Consider the following 23,024-nt stretch of genomic DNA (forward strand, 5'->3'; position numbering starts at 1 on the left):
TATGACTCAAAGGCATGAATATACTACCTTTTCTATGGTGTGAATTTCAGTACAGATTACAAAGAGTGGGGATGCTAACATATCTAAAACTTACCTCTTTTTGTAACCTTAAAAGATTCTAGTAAGCTTCAGGGAATTGACTTGAATCCACCTCTCAGGGGTGAAATAGACTCCAGATAAATACTGTCAATCAACAGCATACTCTGCTTATCCCTAAGGGTGGGACACAGTTCTAGGACAGCCAAGGCTACAAAGAAAAGTCCTGCCTCAAAAAAAAAAAACCCAAAAATTTCCCCCTAAATTCCTGAACTACCTTCTGTCTCTAACTTATATTAAGGACAAAATATATATATATAGCAACATACTAGTTCCAGGTGTTTCCTCTAAAACTTCATCCCAGCAGCTTTAAAGTGGCTAGCCCCAGGTGGTCCAGCCTAACAGAGGGTGCCTTGTACTTGCTTAGCCCCAGATGGTCCTGCAAGGCCTCAACAGGGAGTGAAACAGCCTGCTCTTCCCAGACTTAGCCAGCATCCCAGCTGGGTCCTCAAAGATGTTGTCAAACCCAGACAGCAGAATTCATCTAAAAAGCACAGAGCCCCAAGTCCTGCCTCACCATCACCCCTTCCTATTTCCTCACCTTTTATAATAAGTAGGATGGAGGAATGTTGGTAAACAGAGAACCGTCCACATCCCAAATCAGGTGCTCTGCTAGCCTGCTACTCACCTACATCAGCTCCTCAATGCCAGCAGCCATGTCATCAACAGCTGCCAGATGTGACACATTTCCACTGTCATAAAAACCCTTTATAAGGGCTGGAGAGATGGCTCAGTGGTTAAGAGCACTGACTGCTCTTCCAGAGGTCCTGAGTTCAATTCCCAGCAACCACATGGTGGCTCACAACCATCTATAATGTGATCTGATCATACTGTATACATAATAAATAAAATCTTTAAAAAAAAACAACAACAACAAAAAAAAGCCCTTTATAAAGCCCACACCATAATGGAGCACTCTCTCCCACACACTCTCTCTCTCTGTCCCTCCCTCTCTCTTGTTCCTGAAAGAGGCAGCCCCACATCCCAACAAATAAATTTCTTACAAGGTCCAGTGTGTGGTGTGATCTCTGGGGCGTCTCTTGACCCCTGATCCACCAAGGAACTCTTCCACCAACCACAAAACCATATCAGATGGAGAGAGATGGCTCAGCATTTAAGAGTGCTTGTTGCTCTTGAAGAGGACCAGAGTTCAGGTCCCAGGATCCATGTCAAGCATCTCACAATCGTCTAAAATTTCGGCTTCAGAGAACCCCACACTCTCATCAAGCCTCTGATACCACCTGAACACACATGCACATATACACACAGATAGATGAACACACATACACATAAAAATGAAGTTATTTTTAAAAGGAAATTATGTTAGTGAAATAAGCTAGTCATAAATGGCCAAAATGATGGGTTTAAGAACTAAGTTAAGCTTATAAGAAGTGCTTGAGGAGTCAGATTCACAGGGACAAAGTCGAACAGTAGCTGCCTCACCTGCTGTGGTGGTGCAGGCCTATATCCCAGCACTCTGGAGCTGGAGGCAGAGGAATCAGGAGCTTGAGGATGGGCGCAGTTACACAGCAAACTCAAAGGCAGCCTGGGTTACCTGAAATCCTACTGGAAAGGGAAAGGAGGGGGAGGGGTGGGGGAGAGGAAGGCGAGGGGAAGGGGAGAGGAAGGAGAAGGGGAAGGGGAGGGGAAGAAAAGGGGAAGGGGAGGGGGAGGAGAAGGGGAAGAGCAAGGAAGAGGAAAGGGAAGAGAAAAGGAAAGGGAAGGCAAAGGGAAGTAAAGGAAGCAAGGAGCGATTTGGAAGCCAACCATACCTTATGTAATCTTACGGACCCTGAGTGCGACTTCTAGTGTAGCAGCTCATTTATTAAGCAAGGCTCTAGATACCTGGCTCCAACACTATAATCCTGACTGAATGAAAAGTTCTTGCAATCAAATACTTGAACTCACTGACTATCTTTATGTTGGGTGGGTGGTAAAGGGCTTGCTATAGAAGCATGAGGAGCCAAGCTCAGATACCCAGCACCACATAAAAAGCCAAGGCAACAGCGTCCATAGCTGGTGAGGCACAGAGCAGAGGATCCCTGGGGGCGTGCTAGCCAACCAATCAAGCATGTCCATCATTCATCAAGAAACCTTGCCCCTAAAAAATAAAGTGGAAGACAACTGAAAATGCACAATATCAACCTCCATCCTCCAAGCACACACAAACACAAGTGCATGCACATATATTTACACTGGAGGGAAGTGGCTGCTTCTAACACACTTATTTGTTCATCAGAAAGAGGTTTTCTACTTAAGAGCCCTTGGAGGCTTGGTTTCTGGGCTTTTGTCCAGAAACTGGCACCAACACTGTTTCTTCTGACAGTGCTGGAGGCAACTCGCTGTCTGTTCGTGGCTTCAGTTTATGTTCCCTTTTCGTGAGCTGTGTGTATCGCATTTTGGTCCAGTGCAGCAGTAGTGCTGAGAACAAATACTGTGTCCACTAGACACTGAGGCAAACTAAGTGTTGTAGTAATGCCTTAAGCCCCAAGTCAGTTCCCAAAGGGAGAAGCAGCGAATCTAACTTCCAAATACAAAGTTCAGTACCACTTGAGAACCTTAGCATCTTCCACAGCCCCCCCATCACAGAACAGGGAACAAGGCTCTCTATTTGCTGAGCTGTTCTTAGCATTCATGTGCCCTATACAGCAAGGACTTCCCCAGATTTGTTTCTATCCTGCCTTGAATTCAGGGGGAGGGAAAAAAGATAGCAGCAAATTGTGTTGCCACGTAGGAGTTGAATGCATAATGGCTGCAGGAACTTGTCCAGCACTAAAACCTGTCCCTCACATGGAGAGTAAGCCAGGTGCAAAGAGAACAAGGCAGCCACAGGAAGGCACAGTTGAGTGGTAGCTCAGCCTTCTGTTTTAGAGAAGCAGAGGGGAGGCTTAATTATAAAAACCAAGTGAATGACATTTATATAAAATTAAAAACAGAAGAAGACAGACTCCAACTGAGCACAAATTAGTGTCTCTAAAGAAACTGGTCAGAGAGGGCTGTCTGTACGGTTTTTGCATACAATGAAAAGGAAAAGATAAAATAGATTTTTAGAAAAGGGAAGGTAAGACTTGGAGCATATTTTGTGGCATGGTGCAAAGCAGTTTAAAGAGTGCCTGCTCGTTAGGGAGATGCATAATTTCAAGTGACCAATAGGCAGAAATTATTAGCATCTCTTGCTTAAGAGAGAAGTCAAGAAAAAGCTAAAAAATAGCACTGATGTAACAAGCTAAAGGCACCAAACCCCAGTGGCCACACAAACTCCAGCCAATTCCAACATCCCCAGAGAAAATCACCAATCACTTAGGGACCCTGGCACTGATAAGCAGGCTCACTGTCAATCAAGAGTAGTGCAGAAAGGAGTAGAAATGCAACACCTGCCAGCAGAATGGTTTTGAAATACACTAGATGTCCTCTCGAAATACAGGTGTCTAATCTGGTACTGTGTAACATGCTCTGTAATCCCAGCACTGGGGAGGTAAAGGAAGGTATCAAGAGTTCAAGGTCATTTTCACGTACATAGTGTGTCCAAGCCTATGCTACATGAGACCCTGTCTCAAAGCACCAAAAGAAGAAAAAAGGAAAAATATATACATATACATATATATATATATATATTTTTTTTTTTTTTTTTTTTTTTTTTTTTAAATTTAGCCATTTGTCTGTATACCTAAGCACCTCACCAACACAGCAGCATAAGAATCAAAATTAAGGGCTGGAGAGATGGCTCAGAGGTTAAGAGCACTGCCTGCTCTTCCAAAGGTCCTGAGTTCAATTCCCAGCAACCACATGGTGGCTCACAACCGACTATAATGAGATCTGGTGCCCTCTTCTGGTGTGCAGGTATACATGTAAACAAAGCACTGTGTACTTAATAAATAAATAAATCTTAAAAAAAAAAAAAAAAAAAAAAAGAATAAAAATTAAAGTGAAATGCCTCTATGGCTTTTGGTTGTGTTCTCAGTTTCCAGGTGAACAGAACACACGAGTCAGTAGCCAGCACTGCCTAAAGATTCCTCAACCCTCCAGCTGAGTGAAAAAGTAGAACAAGTCTTTCTCTAAATGGAAGTCGAGTTTTTCCATTTCCCTAGGTATGAATGTGTGTCTACTGAAAGGAAAAACAAGCTTCTCAATCATCTCCCATCCCCCTCTTACTTGCAATGGGTGCATTCTTCCAATTCCCACCCACACACTCCACCATCATGAAAACGAACTTTTAAACTAAAGTCCCCAGACTCCGCCTGATGCATATCTGCAGTCCTAGCACTAGGGAAGCTGAGGCGAGAGGAAGCTGGGGAATAGCATGACTCAGGGTCAGCAAAACCGTCTCAGAAATGACGGTGGCAGCACACGCCTTTCATCCCAGCTCTTGGGAGGCAGAGGCAGGTGGATCTTCTGTTGAGTTCAAGGCCAACCTGGTCTACATAGTTTCAGGACAGCCAGGGCTACATGAAGAAATCCTGTCTCTGAAAAAAGAAAAAGAAGAAGAAAAAAAAAAAACAAAAACAAAAACCTAAAATGGGGCTGGAGAGATAGCACAGTAGTTAAGAGCACAAGCTGTCAAACTGCTTTTCCAGAAGAGTTTAGTTTGATTCTCAATACCCACATGGCAGCTAACAACCTTTCCTAACTCCCATCCCAGAGGATCTGACGTCCTCCTCTGGCCTCCACCAGCTCTGCACACATGTGGTGTACAAGCTTACATGTAGGCCAAACTCCCGTACATATAAAAATAATTAAGAGGAAAAAGAAAAAAAAAGGAGAGAAAGAGGGGATGAGGAGAGAGGAAGAGAGCGTGCATCTGGAGCCTAGACGAGGGGAATGGAGGCCCCCTCTGCAGCTACCTCAACTAGACACACTCAGGACCTATCTTTGGTACCTGCTTCTTTTCCCCAACACTGTCCAACTGAACTCGCCCTAGGAAATTCAGCAGTGCATGAAACAGACCATGTCCACACTAACTGGCTGCTAAGGAGCCAAGAACTGCACTCTCCCCCAGACTACAGAAGAGCAATAGCAGGTTCTTCTTGCCCAGGCAGAGGTGAGGAAGGCTGACACCTCACCAAGATAAACTCGGGTATCTTTGCTTCTACCAAGTATCTGAGAGAATGAAAGAGGATTCAAAACAGTGTACATTGTAAATTTAGCCAAACGTAATGATCTAACAAGGAAAAACAAGCTTCCTAGTATTCTTTCCCAGGCCTTCAGCTTTCTCTCCTACTGTACAGGCTGCTCACAGTTACAGGAACTGAGAGCTGAAAGCTGATGTACTTGCATAAAACACTATGAGCAGCCGGGCGGGGTGGCGCACACCTTTACTCCCAGCACTCCAGAGGCAGAGGCAGGGGGATCACTGTGAGTTCGTGGCCAGCCTGGTTTACAAAGCTAGTCCAGGACAGTCAAGGCTACACAAAGAAATCCTGTCTCAAAAATCAAAATAAAAACCAAACAAACAAAAAACCCACTATGAGCATTTGGTTATCCATGGAGCAAATCTGCCTTTTTACACAGGAAACTAAAACAGTCTTAATGGCACATGTAGCTTTATAATATATCTTGTGATACGCTTCCCTAAATCAGAAAAAAAAGTTAAAAATAAGTGTGGGACACACTTTTGTTTGTTTTTCTCTATCAAAATGAGCTGGCTTGCCAAGAGCAAACAGTCTATTAACCTCCTCCATCTTGCAAAACTTTATGCAAAGCAATTCAAATCTTCTCATCTCCACCACCATAGGAAAACCCTTATATGATTTTTTTTTCCTTATACGAATTTTTAATCTCCCTACCTGGCCAGAACTTGATGACTTGGAGCAGCTGAACTCTTGCCCCTTTCCTTTATTTCCTTTGTTCAGATGCTTTTAAAACGAGTCAATCATAGAAACTGAAAGGTCAAACCCCAGCCACTGGGGAAAAGACACAGTTATCACCAAAGTTAGAATGAAAACCAAGTGAATTTCCTGCCCCACCGCACTTGCTAGCCCACTTGAGATTGTGGTATACTTTTTTTTTTTTTAACTAAAAGAAATTGTGGACAACAGTAAGATTTGTTTCCAAATTAAAAAATAAGAAATTAAAGCAAATTTAGGGGCTAGGTGTGTGTGCAATCCCAGCACTGAGGAGGTAGAGGCAAGAGAACCAGAAGTTCCCAAAAGCCCCTCCCCAGAATATGACTTTTAAAACAAGGTATTCCTTACTATGAAGGTAACGCTATTGATGCAAGACCAGGTGATAGGGCAGGTCCTCACTAAGAAAAATTTTTAGACATAGTCTCTATTCAGGCTCACTTCATGCTGCTTATAGCCAAAGATGGCCTTGACACTCTTTCTTTTCAATAAATTTGTCTGTCTGTTACTGTCTGAGAGTCAATTCTCTCCTTAGCAGCAAAGGCCTTTACCCATTTAGCCATCATACAGCTCACCCCAAGCCTTGAATCTCTAAACTTCCTGCCTCCTCTCAACACTGAGGCCCTTCAACTGAGTCTCTTCTTCCTGAGTGCTTGGATTAGACAATCTTGACAAGCAGGCTATATTCTTTCCCACATGCATAACTTCTTCAAAGTTAAAAGAGGCACTACCTGTATAAGATGCTCCCTTTAGAGGAAGCTGGGTGAAAGGTACATTTACTATTTTTGCAATTTCCTATTAGATCTTTATTCACATCAAATTATAGCTCAAAAAATAAACTAAACTAAAAGAAGCAGGCAGTTAAATGTTCAAAGGCAAGTATCTACACATCAGGAGGGACTGCCAAGCTGCCAAAGCTGTACCTATACCAGAATTGCCAGACAATATTGGAGGGTGGGCTCTGAGGTTTTATGTATACAAATGCTGGATTCTGAACCCCAAGATCTGGTTCCAGTCTGGGCCAGTGCATTTTCATGTACACCAATTTATGTTGTGTAAACTTTTGCTCCTCAATTATCTCTGATTGGTTAATTAAAAAGAAAAAAGAAAAAAAGCTAAACAGCCAGTAACTGGGCAGAAGAGAGGTAGACAGGGTTTCCATTCCCAGGCTTGGTATCTCAGGTAGGGACACAAGGAGGGAGAAAGAGGAGGAAGAAGAGAGAGAGATAAAGGATAAAGAAATTGGCCTGATGGAGAGAAACACCCCCGACAGGACCAATACAGCAAGTAACTTGGGGTGTATGGGTGGGAAGTAGTCAGACTAGCTTAGGGAATTAGTATAAAGCATATCTTCCCAGTTGATCCTAAGGCTTATTAATAAATCTAATAAGTCTCTGTGTTTTTATTTGAGAGCTAGAATGGGAGAGTAGAAAAGCCCTGAATTAGCTGGGCGCAGTGGCATACAACTGTAATTCTAGCACTTAGGGATGGATCTCTACAAAGCAAGTCCAGGAAAGCCAGGGCTATTACACAGATAAACTCTGTCTTTTAAAAAAAAAAAAAAAAAAAAAAAAAAAAAAAAGGCCAGGTGTGGTGGTGTATACCTTTAAACCCTTCACTTGGGAGGCAGGAGGATCACTGTGAGTTCTAGGCCAGCCTGGTCTACAAGCAAGTCCAGAACAGCCAGGGCTACACAGAAAAACCCTGTCTCGAAAAACCAAAAGCAAACAAACAAACAAAAAAGGCCCAAATTATTAAATACCTACCACATTTATTTAGAACATTTATTTAGAAACCCACTAGAATTAATTATCTATTATACAATGCTATACATCAAATCAGTTTTTTTCTTGAAAAAAATTCAGTCCTGTGTAACACCCACAACATAGCTTCCAACAACAGGTTCTCAATTCCCAGCCTCAAACTGTTCCTAAGCATGAAGGCACAGGTTCTGCCAGTGAAGAGAGAGCCAGCTGGATCCAGAGAACTGTGACGCTCTCTGGGTGTTCCATGTTTCCCAGTAGGTATCTAAAAGGTCAGATTGTGTACAATTTCCCTTTTACAAGCTAAATGCTTGGGTGCTGGTTAGCACAGTGAAGCTTAACAGATGGTTTTGGGGGCTTTGGGACCTTTCTTCTTACAGGGAGGCAAATGTTGCCTACTGATGTACATCTGAGCATAGAAGTCAAGCATGGAACTCTTAAGTTCCAACATGATTGTTCGGTGTCTGGCTTCATAATCCTTAGTAAGTTACTTAACTCTTCTGTGTCTCCATTCCCTTTCCCCCAAAATAGGGATATAAGTAACGAATGGCCTATCATCCTGAGACACGGCATAGTGAAAGGGTAATGATTTTAATCTACAGACAAATGCTGAATAAAAAAAAAAAAAATCCCAGCATAAATCTGCCTTTAAAACCATGTTTTCAGACTGTGGAAGCAACATATTTAGATGCAAGCTGCTGTCCCAATACCCCTCCTGCCTACAGTAGAAGTAAAATAAGCTGTCTCCCGGAGGCTCTGCTTAAGTAGCTCCCTTACAACAATAGTAAGCTTCTCTTTAAACAGGCCATTCTTTGGTTAATGGCTTAGAAGTCATTTTTACTTGGTTAAAAGTAATCCCGTTCGTCTGTGGATAAGGAAGAAACACACAAAGGAAAGAGAATACCCTCCATTCACTTTGCATCTCGATTATTCAAATAAATCTATAAATCTAAGTCAGAGGGTTGAGCCTATCCAAAGATGGTGAGAGGCAATGCATTAGAAACATCACAGCAATCATATTACAAGGCCTGTTGTTGTTGTTGTTTTGAAGTAGAAACACAGCGTTGTGCTGCTTTAGGTTAATTCATTATTAATGAAAAGTCTAAGCTGGGCATGGTGGCGCATGCCTTTAATCCCAGCACTCACGAGGCAGAGACAAGTGGATCACTGCTGTGAGTTCGAGGCCAGCATGGTCTACAAAGTGAATCCAGGACAGCCAGGGCTAACACAGAGAGACCTTGTCTTGAAAAACCAAACCAAACCAAAAAAACCAAAACAAACAACAACAACAACAAACAGAAAAGAAAACTCTATACTGCCATTTGTGAATTTATTTATTCATTTGTTTGAATGTTTTCTAAGCCCCTAATAAAAGCTGTGTAGTCAGGGCTGGAGAGATAGCATGGTATTAAGATCACTTGCTGCTCTTCCAGAGGACCCAGGTTCAGGTCCCAGGACCCACAAAATGGACTACAGGAGACTAAATAAATAAGTGGCCCAATGTGCTATAAGGACAAACAGGAAATTAAGACACAGTGAAGAAAATTATCTGTAGCCTCAGAAAGTTCAGAAAACAGCTGGCTATGGTGGCACATGCATCTAATCCTAGCACTCAGGAAGCAGAGGTAGGTAGATCTCTGAGTTTGAGACCAGCCTGATCTACATAGTGAGTTTCCAGGCCAGCCAAAGCTACATAGTAAGACTCTTTCTTAAAAATAAAACAGATAATCAAACAAAAAAGTTCAGAGAGAAGACAATGCTAAAAATGCTTAACTAGACACTAGACGTCTGAAAGAAAATAATTCATTGGGAAGATGTGAGACATAAAGTTAGAGCTGCAGAGATGGCTCAGAGGTTAAGAGCACTGGCTATTCTCCCAAAGGTCCAGAGTTCATTCCCAGCAACCACATGGTGGTTAATAACCATCTATAATGAGATGTGGCGCCCTCTTCTGGCCTGCTGGCACACATGCAGACAGAATAGTATATAAATAATAAATAAATCTCTTGCTCATTTTATTAGGTGACACAAGTTTGTAATTCCGGCACTCAGGAGGCAGAGGCAGGCAGATCGTTGTAAGTTCAAGGTCAGCCTGGTCTACAAAGTGAGTCCAGGACAGCCAAGGCTACACAGATAAACCCTGTCTGGATAAAAGAAGAAGGAGGAGGAAGAGGAGGAAGAGGAAGAAGAGGAAACATAAACTCAGGACAGTGACTTTTTCTCCCATTGAGATCACGGCTGAGCCTCACAGGGTTCAGGAACTCCCTGAAACTGTTTGCAGTATATGTATATACAGTGGACACTTTCTGGATATGCAGAGCCTGCTTTCGTTCCAGTTTCACAGATAAGGAACTGCCTCATCTGATGCCCAAACCCCGCTGTCTATCTTCATCAGAGATGAGCTTCAAGGCAGCTTTGCTCACAGACTGGCATTTAAGGATCGTAAGAGGGTTCCCAAACCTTCTACATCTTGGGGGGAAATGATGGTTCCTAAAAAGAAGGACAAGGCAGACACATAAGACCTCCTTCTTTCATATTTCAACTGAAATGAGCACAGACGTCCTCCTACACACTCAGATACCATGGCAACAACCACTGTACAAAGAGGTGGCAGCAGGGAGTGGGTCAGGGCTTGTATATGTAAAGCCAAGTGTAGGAAAAGTTATAAAGTGGGATTGAGCCCCTAGCTGCTACAGCTGGCCTTTTCCTCACACACATCCACTTCTTTGTGAATTCATTTCAGGAATTTTAGAGACTTCTGGCAATTTTCCCCCAAAACAAAGAGCAACCACAGAAATAAAAATCAGTACCCAAGTACAGTGCTGCTGCATACTTGCATTCCAAACACAGGAGGCATTTGTACCCTATCTGAGTGTCTTCTATAAGCTCAGGGGCTACTGGCTATTCAATCTAACCTTACATGCCTTATACTCTTTATTTGTATACTCTTTATTTGTAAATAAAATTCATTTATAATTCACAACACATATATGGGCAAGCATTTATCTACATTGTTATATTTGCTATGCTGAGTTTCACACACCTCCCTCAAATCCATAAATGTAGAAGGCAGAGAATGAAAACATGGGCATTCCAACATATGAGGGGGGACTGCCAGCCAAAGAGTAGGTGGAGCCAACATAGCAGCACTGTATTCACTGAATGCAATAGTATACATTATATGGGCTCTAACTGCATTGGATGTACTGTTGTATTTTGCAGCTTTCCTTAACACCTGCTGCTCTTCAGCTCATGGTATACTCCATGTGCGAACAAACAGAACCAGGGTTACAGGAGAGCTCACTCAGTCACGATAAAAAAAGAAGGGCTCAGAGGGTAAAGGTGCTTGCCACCAAGCCTGACAACTTGAGTTCTCTCCCTGGGTCCCACATGGTAGAAGGTAATAAATGACTCTAGTACGTTGTCCTCTTACCTTAACACGCATGGCACTGTGCACATACAATAGACAGACAGACAGATGATAGACAAACGTGACTTTTACAAAAGAAAAGAAATTAGCCTCACATGGCAGATCTCTAGCACAAACCTCTATCCTTAGGAACAAGCACTCCTCAAGGCCTCACTAGTGACTCTCCCATATGCCTCCCTTAACACACCAAGGATTGCTGAACATAAATCAAGAAAGCAAGTATCACAAAGCTAAATATGACAGAAAGTTCTCAAAGACATAAGTCAATCAACCAACACAGGATAAAGAACTGTTTTGTTTGTTTGTTTGTTTGTTTTTTCTTCATAAGTTACTAACAAGACTGGCAAAAGGCTAGGAGTCTGCCAGGTATAATGGCATCCACGGGCAATTCTAGCACTTGAAAAGCAGAGGCAGGCAGTGATGGACCTGCCTGACTCCATCTTAAGATTAGAAGCCATCTTGTTACAAGGTCAAAATAAATTCACTCCTGTTTTCTCTAAAACTTAAATTTGACCAGGTCTTGACTCATATTTCTGGAATTTGACATGTTCTACACCGTATACCCTGAGCTCTACCCTGATAAAATATTCTGCCAAATAAGTTTGAGATGTTCAGCTAAGTTCCTACATAACCAAAAATTCCCAACCCTTGGAAACCTCCTAGCCTTGAATTTTTTGAGCTACATAAACCCACGCTCTCCCATGATCAACGCTTTTCTTCCCAAACCCACTGCAGGGAGTCAGCCCTGCCTAACAGAGAATAAAGCCTGCTTACTTCTGCTAGAACAATTTGGGTAGAGGTATGTACTCTCATTCAGTGGGATTAACAGCAGATCTCTGAGTTTAAGGCCAGAGCGAGTTCTAGAAGACTTCTAGAACAGCCAGAGCTATAGAGGAGAAACCGTCACAATAGTAGGAAATATGAAATGGAAGTAGAGCAACTGGAAGCCTTAAAGACCAGAGGAAAACAGAACACGGCAGAGCAGAAAGCAGTGTGCAACACACAGTGAGTAAGAAGCAGGGGATGAGGAGGATGAGGGAAGAGCCAGCCCGTTCACAGCCGCCAGGGTGGGAATGATCAAGAGACAAAAAGATAAATACTGCATGTAACTCCATCTCCCACAGACTCTAACCACTGCCATGTGTTCCACATGCTCAACTGCACCAAATACACAAATCTGCAGTTTTCATTTTCCTCTACATTCTAGACTTTCAGAGCTCTATAATTATATTATTATCTATATGAAATAATAAGTCCTTTCTGTTAAAAATTTTATATTCAGCTAACTTGACAGGTGTAGGTGACACATGTCTACAACTCCAGGTTGAGACAGAAAGACTGCCTTGAGTTCAGGATAGCCTGGGCTACATGGCAAGACCCAGTCTCAAACAACACACACACACACACACACACACACACACACACACACACACACACACACACACACACACACACACCTTGACTACCTTTAGTCAGTCCAATCTCTTTCAATCTGTCTTCTAATCTGCCCTCAGTTTCAAACTCTCACAATTGTACTCTTCTCTCCAAACACTCTAACTACAGTTGCCACTGTTGGCCCATTTGTGACTCTCCTGCCCTCCCTTCTACCATCATACACAGTAACTGCTGAAAAAACTTGCTAATCCATTAATTAAAGATCTCTACTTCCCATTATGGAGGACTAAATTTAGAAAGCCAAATTAAGCTGGGAGGAAACCATGTGTCACAACAGGGAGATGAATTCCATGGAAGGGGGCTGGGCTCCTGGCCTGTTTCTTACAAAGCCCCTGACACTAACACACTCTCCTCTGCTGGGAATACAGAGAAACACCCCATGGGCGGGGCGGCCACTCATCACTGTTATCCATCAGGTCATAAAGCCACAGGACCTATCAGCAAGAATCTGCCTCAGAGAACAATCTTTGCTTTCCCCAAACCCCCAATTTAGTCACACAAAAGAAAGGGTGGCAAGCTAACATTAGCTGCACTCTTAGAGAAGAGCCACTTCCCGCTGCAGGGGTGGAAGTGATTTTACTGGGTCACCAAGTGGATACAAAGACAAAGTAAACACTGTAATTTTCTGTTTTGTCTCTGGTGGGGGGTGGGGGGTGGTACCATCTACACAGTCTGTAAACAGTAATAATGCCAAGATGTAGCAAATGAAGAGGGTTCCCCCCATCTCTCCACCCCCATCCCCACCCCCTCCCAACGCTATTCCTCCTGAGATTACTCATCTTGAGGAAACACATAGGCGCTTCCCTATAGCCCATATGCTGCCGCCAAATGGTGGTGGGTGAGAAGCCAGGACTGCACCAAGTCCTCCTGACTATAGCTACACAAAGTCAGAATCTGTGAGATTCAGGACATTTTTGTTTAGTTTTGGTTTTTTAAGACGGGGTTTCACTGTGCAGCACTGGATGACCTGAAATTCATTATGGATCCCAGGCTGGCCTTGAACTGACAAAGATCTACTTACCTCTCCCTCCAGTGCTGGGATTATGCCCTAACAAATTATACCCTCTTCTTGGATTTTTTTTTTTTTTTTTCTTCTCAGCGCTAGGACTCAAAGCCAGGGCCTTATGCTTGCTAGGCACACTGTACACCAAGCTACAATCTTTTGCCCTAGGATTCAAGAAACCATCAATTGTTTCTAAAGGCTGACAAACAGAAGTACAGGGAAGAAGGAACGGGAAAGTGGACGACACAGCATGCTGAAATCTAGATTCATACAAGACTGCAATGTTCAAAATAAACAGTGTGCATGAAAACAGAATCATCTACAAACTGAAGAGACTAGTATTAGTGTGAGCCTGAGCCCAGGGTTTCTAAGAAGCACAAAGAGAACAAAGTCAAGATGGAACGCACCTGACCAGAGTTCCCGCCAGGTGTAATGCAGGCGGACACGGCACTTCTTCTGGTAACAGAGCAGTTTATGCACGACCTGGACACAGCGTCTGCAGTGAGGAAGAGAACCAGGGTAGAGCTCAGAGGCCAGCACAGCTCAGCAGTGCTCTTCCTTTAGGGAGGCAGTGTCCCTAGGGTCACTAGGACTGAAAGTAAATATGTACACATACACACAAAAAAATAATCCTGGCAAATTTTCTCTCACACACTCAACCCCACTCCCTCCGACACACACACACACCCAGAACACACATTATCTGTAACACCCATGGGGCTACAAGCACTTCCAGACCTATAGTGAGGCAGCGCTGTTGCCTTTCCCCCGAGTACCCCTTCCAGAAAGGAAAGATACCTCACAATTATTCCAATAGCAGCAGGCATAGATGTGACTGGGCATGGTGGAGAATTCCTAAAATCCCAGCACTCAAGTAGCTAAGGCAGCTTGGCTAGTGATACACTGTCTCAAAAAAAAAAAAAAAAAAAAAAGGAAAAAGAAAAAAAGAAAAGGAAAGAAAAGAAAGCCAGTGCAATGAACATCTATCAGTAAAGGCACTTATTGCTGAGTCTGATAAACTGAGTTTGATCCCTGGGTCATACATGGTAGAAGCAGAAAACCATATGTGCTCACATGCATACACAGATGAGGACACAAGGACACATATATACATACAAACACACATATACACTGAGAGAAAGAGAGAATAAATGTTTAAATTTTTTTCTGAAGGAGCCAGGAATGGCTCTTCCAGAGGACCTGTATTCTATTCCTGACGCCCAATGGCAGCTCATGACTATCTGTAACTCCATTTCCAGGGGACCCAATATCTTCTGGCTTCTCTGGATACCAGACATGCATGTGGTACACAAGTGTACATGCAGGCAAAACACCCATACACATCAAAATATTTTTAATTTAAAGAAAATTTTGAGAGAGAGAGGAATGGATTGGAAAATGGAATTGAAAATTTATGAGAAAGGGCATCAAAACTCTAGATCAAGTTCAATTCTAAGAGACGGCTCAATGGGTACCAGGGCTTGCTGCTCTCCCAAAGGCCTTAACTTGGTCCAAGCACCCACACAGAGCAGCTTACAGCTACATGTGACTCCAGCTCCAGGATCTAACACCTTCTGGCCTCTGAAGGCACCGCACATGTGACATGCAACACAGTGAAATTCAAAAATAAAAATAAGTTTTAAGTTGAATTTAAAAATCAATTTGGGGGCTGGAGAGATGCCTCAGAGGTTAAGAGACACCTCTTCCAAAGGTCCAGAGTTCAATTCCCAGCAACCACATAGTGGCTCACAACTATCTATAACAGGATCTGGTACCCTCTTCTGGCCTGCAGGTGGTGTACATGCAGGCAGAACACTGTAAATAATAAATAAATCTTTAAAAAAATAAAAAATAATAAAAATCAATTTGGAACTTGGGAGGCAAGTCTCTGTGAGTCTAGAACAGCCAGTAACATCCAGAGAAACCTTGTTTCAAAAAACTAAAATAAAGTTTAAAAAAATCAATTTGGAGCCAGGCAGTGGTGGCGCACCCCTTTAATGCCAGCACTCAGGAGGCAGAGGCAGGCGGATCTCTGTGAGTTCAAGGCCAGCCTGGTCTACAAGTGAGTCCAGGACAGCCAAGACTACACAGACAAACTTGTCTTAAAAAAAAAAAAAAAATCAATTTGGGGAGAGAGACTCATGGGAAGCACTCCTCCCTAAGGGACTATTATAGGGTATTGTTCAGAGTACATTTTCTACAATGATAATGTGTCCATCCCCCTGTAAACAGTCACCCACACTCCTGTAAGCAACTCAATCAGACTTGGAGTCACTGTGATGCCTACGCTGTTAACAAGATCTGGAACCGCGAAGAGGCAGGGTTCCAGACACTGTAAGCCTATGAGGGCTCAGGTAGATTAGTTTAGCCTGTGAGCATCCCTAAGGAAGACTACCAAGATTAGTTTAACTGAGGTAGAAAGATTTAACAGTGGAGAGCACCATTCCTCTGGCTGAGGTGTGGACTACATAAAAAAATGAGAAAAGAAGTTGAGCACTAAATTCACCCCTGTGTTTCCTGAGTGTGGATGCAATGTGATGAGCCTGAAGCACCAAGCCCTTGCTACCATGTCCTCCTCTCCTTGGTGGCCTGCACCCAGAACTGTAATCCAAGTGACTGTCCTTGGTTACTGCGTCAGGGAATTCTATCACAGAAACAAGACAAGTGACATGCACAGCCACACCCCAGACACAAAGTAAGAAAGGGATGCTGAGAAGAGGAAGATTAGCAGGGGAGAGGGAGAAAGGGAAGTGAACATGATTAAATACACTATATGTATAAAATTATCATAATGAAACCCATATCATAGATAACATAGGCTAACAGAAACACCAATCCTGAAGTCATGGTCACTCACTCCTGCAATCCCAACACTTAGGAGGTAGAGGCAAGAGATTATAAATTCAAAGTCATCCTTGAACACACATCCTGACACAGCAAGTTTCAGGCCAGCATGGCCTGGGTGGTGGTGACAGAGATAAACTGCGAAGACATGAATGGAAATGGCAAAATCTAATAAAACTTAGCAAAAACATCACATTTTATGTAGCTCATACAGGCAAGACAGAAGATCTGAAAATAACGAAATAGCGGACATCATGTTTAATTAAGACTAGACTATTAAAACTTGCCAGGGAATAAATCAACAAAACGATAGATAATATATTCAAAAACTTGAAAGTTTACCCCTAACACTGAAAAATAAGGGGAAACGGAGAACAAAATTAACGCAGGACAACCCTATGAGCATAACTACTGCAAGGGATCCGTAGCCAGGCAGTGGCTCACACCTTTACTCCCAGCAACACTTGGGAGCCAGCGGCAGGCACATAGGAATTACAGTGCTTTAAATTTAAAAGCTGCTTGCAAAAGGCAGGCTGAAATTCAAAGTGAATGTCATTTGTGATGTAAAAGTATTCTTAAACCTTGAATTTATATATAAAGAGAAAGGGGGACATAGGTGTGATTATCCACACATACTAAGGTGTATTTAGTGTCAAATTTTCAAAAGAATTGTTTTAATTTCAATTGTAAGATATGCTTTTTCTGTTGCTTTAAAAAAAAAAAATTGACCTAGGAAAGATATTACCTGCCAAAAAAGGAAACCCCCCCCCCCCCAAAGTTAGGATTGTGGTAGCACTAACCGCTGGGAAAAACTGTCCCATGCCTCTTCTGCTGCCAAGTTCTGTACACACAGTGGACACCTTTGGGCTGACTGCTGTGTCTGCCTAGTCAGGATTGTCACTAAGATGACCCACCCAAAGATCAACTTCAGACTACAAACTCCTCAAGACATTGAAAATGCTGAGTTCATAGGACACTAACAGGAACATTTTACAGAACTTTGAACTCAAAAATACTTAATCCCTCGGGAGGCAGAGGCAGGCGGATCGCTGTGAGTTCGAGGCCAGCCTGGTCTACAAAGTGAGTCCAGGATGGCCAAGGCTACACAGAGAAACCCTGTCTCGAAAAACCAAAAAAAAAAAAAAAAAAAAAAAAAAAAACCTTAATCCTAAGACTGTCAAATACAACCAAGCTGGACAGTGTGGAAAGCTAGACAGAAATAGCTTCATTATTGTAAATAGCTAAAATATTTCCTTTTTATTTAGACAAAAGGAGGGAAGTTTGCATGCAGGATATTTGAACCCTGAGACTGTGTTGTTTACTGGAAAAACCTGTCTCTAGTTGTGTTGTGGCTCAGTCCTAGCACACACCTTTATTTGTTTTGTTTTTTGTTTTTCGAGACAGGGTTTCTGTGTATAGCCTTGGCTGTCCTGGACTCACTTTGTAGACTAGGCTTGCCTCAAACTCATAGAAATCCACCTGCCTCTGCTTCATGAGTGCTGGGATTAAAGGCATGTGCTACCACGCCCAGCTAGCACATACCTTTAATCCAAGAGCTTTCTGCTTGAATTAAATAAAATCCATCATAGGTCAAGAGGCAGAATAAGCAACCAGGTCACAGGGAGTAAATAGGAAAAAAAAAAAAAAAAAAACATAGTAAAAGGAAGTCAGGAAGACAGAGAGACACACAGGAAGCAGGAGTGAGGGACATTCAGTTTGAGGGGTTTTTTGAGATGGTGTGGAAAGGGAAAGACATCTTTTTTCCTTTTGGGACATAAACTAAGGAGGAAGGTCAGCTGGGTGCTTTCCTCTGTCTCTCTGAGGTACCAGGCTTTCACCCCAGCATCTGGCCCCTGAATCTTTATCGGTAAAATTTAATATTTGAGGTTTTGGGGTTTTTTTTTTTTTTTAACAACAGCAATGTTGTTTTCTGTGTTTTCTGATGCTGTTAGGCATAACCCCTGGGAAAAGGTCATTAGACAACCCCCACAGGGGGTCTCAATCCACAGGTTGAGAAGCACTGATCTAGCAGGTCTTTTTGGCTCTTACATCTCAGAACCAAGTCAGTTCTGGGTTTTTATTTTGTTTCTTGACTTTTTTTTTTCCCCCTCTTTGACAAAGGGTCTCATAAGGTAGCTCTGACTGTCCTGGAACTTTCAAACTCACAAAAACCCACCTGCCTCTGCTGCTCAAGTGCTGGAATTAAGGCATGTGCCATCATATGCCAGGTCCTTTTTTTTCTGATTATTTTCCCCTTTGCAAAGAGGTCAAAGAAATGACTCCAAAGTGAGTCTGGACCAATCTAGAATATATGAGATCCTTGCTTAAACAAACAAACAAAACCAACAACAATAACAAAAACAAAAAAGGCAAAGGAAGGAAGAAAGGGGAAAAAGTATTTCACTAAACTCTCAATCTACAAATCTAATACATATTGGCTTGCCCTGAAATTCTTTCCTACAATGAAGCAAAAGATCTGATCTTACCTGAGTTGAGGTCCCTAACAGCTTAGGGAAACTTCTCAGGCTGCTTCAGACTGCATCTTGTTTTTATGTTTGTTGAGGCAGCGTTTGCTCTATATACCCAGGCTGACCGCCATCCTCCCTAAAGCTGGGATGATACGTACAGGCCACTATACCCAGCTCAGGCCTATCTTTTGTGTTCATTCATTCAACAAATAGTGGTTGAGCTGGTAATTAAATCTTATTGTATTTGAGTTCCAAAGTCCTTAGGAGACTGGTCCCAGGTAGCTTGCTAGTTTCAAACAAATTAAAAAGTTCCTTTCTCTGGAAACGGTTCCAACATGAAAGAACAAGGGAGAGATGATGAAAACAGAAGAAGCAAATAAGCAAGTAAAATGACACTGGAGGAAGTGGCTCTTGTCCATCTTATTTGATTTTACATTAGTTTCCTAATATATTCAAGTGCACTTCAACTGAACGGCAGCTTCAGGCAGAAGATACTTCCTAAGGCAGCACTGAGACTCTGAGACTCTGTGCCCTTGATAAAAGGCAAGAATGCCTGAAACACTGTTTGCTTCTGTCTATAGGTACCAATCTAGTCACTGAGTAAGCTAAATTAAGGGTAGCTATTCTTTGGGGCTTCCTAGTAAAAGTGAAAAGAAACAGAGAAAAAAAAAAATCAGGCCCGCTGGTGGTGGCACATGCCTTTAATCCCAGCACTCGAGAGGCAGAGGCAGGCGGATCGCTGTGAGTTTGAGGCCAGCCTGGTCTACAAAGCAAGTCCAGGATAATCAAGGCTACAAAGAGAAACCCTGTCTCAAAAAACAAAATAAATATGGCTCTGAATGGTAAGAGCCAAAGAGACAGCTAAAGGAATTAAAGTGTCTAACGGCACACCAAAGACAAACACACTAAAGTGTGTTTATTTACTCAATCTGTAAACTGATGTCCTAAATTTAAGCCAGGTATGGTGGCATATGGTGGTAATCCCATCCTGAAGGACTGACAAGAGAACAAGGCCAGAAAATACTAGGAGTGTCAGCAGTTAAGAGCACTAGCTGTTCTGCTATAGGATTCAGGTTCAAATCCCATCAACCATATGGAAGCTAACATCTAAGTATAACTCTAGTTCCAACAGGTCCAAAGCCTCATTTGGCCTTCTTGGACAGTACATGCACATACATGGAGGTAAAATACACATACACATAAGACAATATTTTAAAAAGAAAATATTTTTAAGCCATCCAAAGCTGCATTGCAAGACTTGTCTCAAAACAACAAAGTATCAGGCCAGTAAGATTGCTTGGCAGGTAAAAGCTCTTGCCGTGCAGGCCTGTTCTTGGACCCATGAAAGAATCCATGGATGCAATACCACACGCCTGTAATCACAACACTCCTGCAACAAGCTGCTATGAGGTGAAGACAAGAGAATCACCCAGAGCCTGGTGAGTTACAGTACAGTGGAAACAACAAGAAAGACTGACTCAGCAAGGTAGGAGAATTAACTCCCCAAAACTGCCATCTGATTTTCATATGTTCACCATAACACATACACACCCACATAAAATATTTAGTCATATAAGGTAACACAAAAGTCAATGGATACATCAACACATTTTAAGTAATTTTCTTTTACTCTAATAAAAAAAAAAATCTAGCCTGTACCGAAACTACGACCAAGTGACGCAAATTTCAAAAAAGCACACTTCCAGTTTCCAAATCATTCCTTGTTTTTTAGAGATGGTGGCATGATCTCATTTGATGTCCTCATCTGAGCAACAATTTGCCTTCGCCAATCTATAAAAGCTTCTATTAATTTCTCCATAAAACTGGCAGTGATTAGCTTCCTGCTGCTAATGCTGTGTTACAGCCAATAAGGGTGGCTGGATGCTGCCTATATGTGACCACTCATACCCTAATCAAACACACACCTTAGCTGCTGTGGGCAGTGACAGCAGAAAGCCACTCCAGAGCAGTACTGAGATGCTCCTGCAGCCCCAGTCTGCCCCTGCTCCTCTCTGCCTTATCTGAGTGGTATGTACATCACTCAACACTGTTCCTAGGTGCTCTTGGTGCCACAGTCACCCAACAGGTGCACTTTTAGCCCTGTGCTAACAATGACTCATACTATTTACCAAGCATAATGACATTTTCAACAAGTAGCAGGTGCCAAGGGAGGTAAAGGACTTACGATCTGAGCAGTCAGGAAGCTGAGGCAGGAGGCTAGATAGTTTGAGGGCAGCCTGGGTTACCTTGCAAACCTATCTAAAAAAGAAAAGAAACAAAAACAAATTTAACAACTGTTACATCCTTAAAAACACATACTGGCAGAATGACTCCAAATTTACTTTACTGCTTCTTGGAGTGCTTCCCTCATGCACACAGTAGTTTCCTGTTCTAAGAAAAGATGGCCCTGCCCTCTCCTGAATCTTTTCCTTTCCTTCTTTCCTTCCTTTTTTCTTTTTCTTTTCTTTTTTGAGACAGGGTTTCTCTGCCCTGGACCCACTTTGTCGATCAGGCTGGCCTTGAACTCACAGAGATCTGTCTGCTTCTGCCTTCCAAGTTCTGGGATTACAGGGTTTTTGTAGGCTCTGTCTCAAAAAAGAAGAGGAATAGGCTTAAGTTTTCCATGTAAAAGTAATTTTGAAGAGTTTATTTTCTGGAATTCATTTCTCCTCAGTCCCAAACCCTGTGGTAACTATGGAGATGGCAACAAGAATCCAGTAGAGTAAGAGTGGGAGCTCGCTGCTTAGGCTTGGGGTTTTCTTCTGCCACTTACCTCTCACAGCAGGGCTGTGCTCACCGGTACAAGCACCTTTCCTTATCACTGCTGTGCCTACAGCACTCAGACACAGAAAAGAAATCTGTGCCACTGCTGGCCCAGATTCTGGCTCTGTGTGCTAAGTCTATACTCCATACTTCTTCACACATCACCATGAGGATTATAAACTTATCTAAAATGGTAGGAATTCATTTTGCTTTCAGTTCCTCTTTGTGTTGCATGCTGCTGAGAGGCTATACATAATGAAAAGTGAGAGCCGCAACCTGGCCTGCTGCCCAGCTGGGAGCAGATACATTCACCTAAAAAGGACTTGATGCTCCAAATACCAAACTGAAAAAGGAAATGGAAGTAGGGGAAGAAAAATCTGGACCATGTCCGTGGATACGGGCTTGGAGAAAGTGGACCTAGCCTTCTCTCCATCATCTTCCCCACCCAGAACTTCAGAACCTTCAGCAAGGGAGCAGTAGGAGAAAAAGCAAACAGCAAAGAAAGGAAAGCAATAAAGAAGACTTTCTGGGACAGAGTTAGAAAGCACAGGTTAGGAATGGAGAGTCTAGAACATCTACTGTTAGCCAGGTAAAAAGGCTGGGTGGACAGATGCATGCTGTCAACTCTACAATTGTAAACATACAATCCTACCAGGCTATTCCTACCTTCAACTCTTCCACCATTCACACTCTCTGGTAATCTTTCCTTCTGTTCTTACCCTTCCTCCATGTACTCTACTCTCTAACTACCCCTAGCTTTATACTATTCTACAAACACACCACAGTTTGAAGCTGCTAAACTCCTGAAATATTCATCCCCTACCTGGAATGCCCTTTGCCTACTCATCCACACAGAACGCTCCCAAGGTTCCTTATTTAAAAGAAAGAAAGGAAGAAAGAAAGGAAGGAAGGAAGGAAGATAGATAGGTTGAGAGTACAATCTGAGATCAGGATAAATGAGTCTGAATCTTGCTTTGAAACTTACTAGTCACGCAACTGTGGTACCAGTTTGCAAAATGATTTCCGGCAAACCTAGCCTCCTAGAACTCACATCCTTTGCCTCACAAATTAATGAGGAAATTTGTTCCTTGTAAATCCAGTGTCAAAGTGCTAACATCTACGAAGGAAGAGTCTTCTATGATCATTCATAGTGGAAGATGGAAGAAACAAAGACAATAAGCTTGCACCAAGTTGTGCACACAGACACACATAAAGGGCTGGAGGCATGAAGGGAAGGGGGAAGAAAGGGTGCAAGTGATTATTAAGCTCACAACCTCTAGTCCTTTCTTAGTTGGTAATAATCTCTCATGAGAGTGGTGCCCTCGTGATCAAATGCCTCACATTGGGGCCCACACTCCCACG

The 23,024-nt window shown here is 42.6% G+C and overlaps 1 protein-coding gene across 1 annotated transcript in view; it reads right to left on the minus strand.

Annotated features, from left to right (window-relative positions):
* The window catches only part of Armh3 (armadillo like helical domain containing 3), a 183,258-nt gene that overhangs the window by 90,562 nt on the left and 69,672 nt on the right, over window positions 1-23,024 (minus strand). Inside the window, exon 20 of the mRNA XM_051146676.1 lies at window positions 13,995-14,083. Coding sequence (XP_051002633.1) covers window positions 13,995-14,083 — 89 coding nt within the window. The remainder of the gene's footprint in view (window positions 1-13,994; window positions 14,084-23,024) is intronic.

This window comes from Acomys russatus, chromosome 5 (genome assembly GCF_903995435.1).
Source record: "Acomys russatus chromosome 5, mAcoRus1.1, whole genome shotgun sequence".
In the NCBI taxonomy this organism is placed as follows: Eukaryota; Metazoa; Chordata; class Mammalia; order Rodentia; family Muridae; genus Acomys; species Acomys russatus.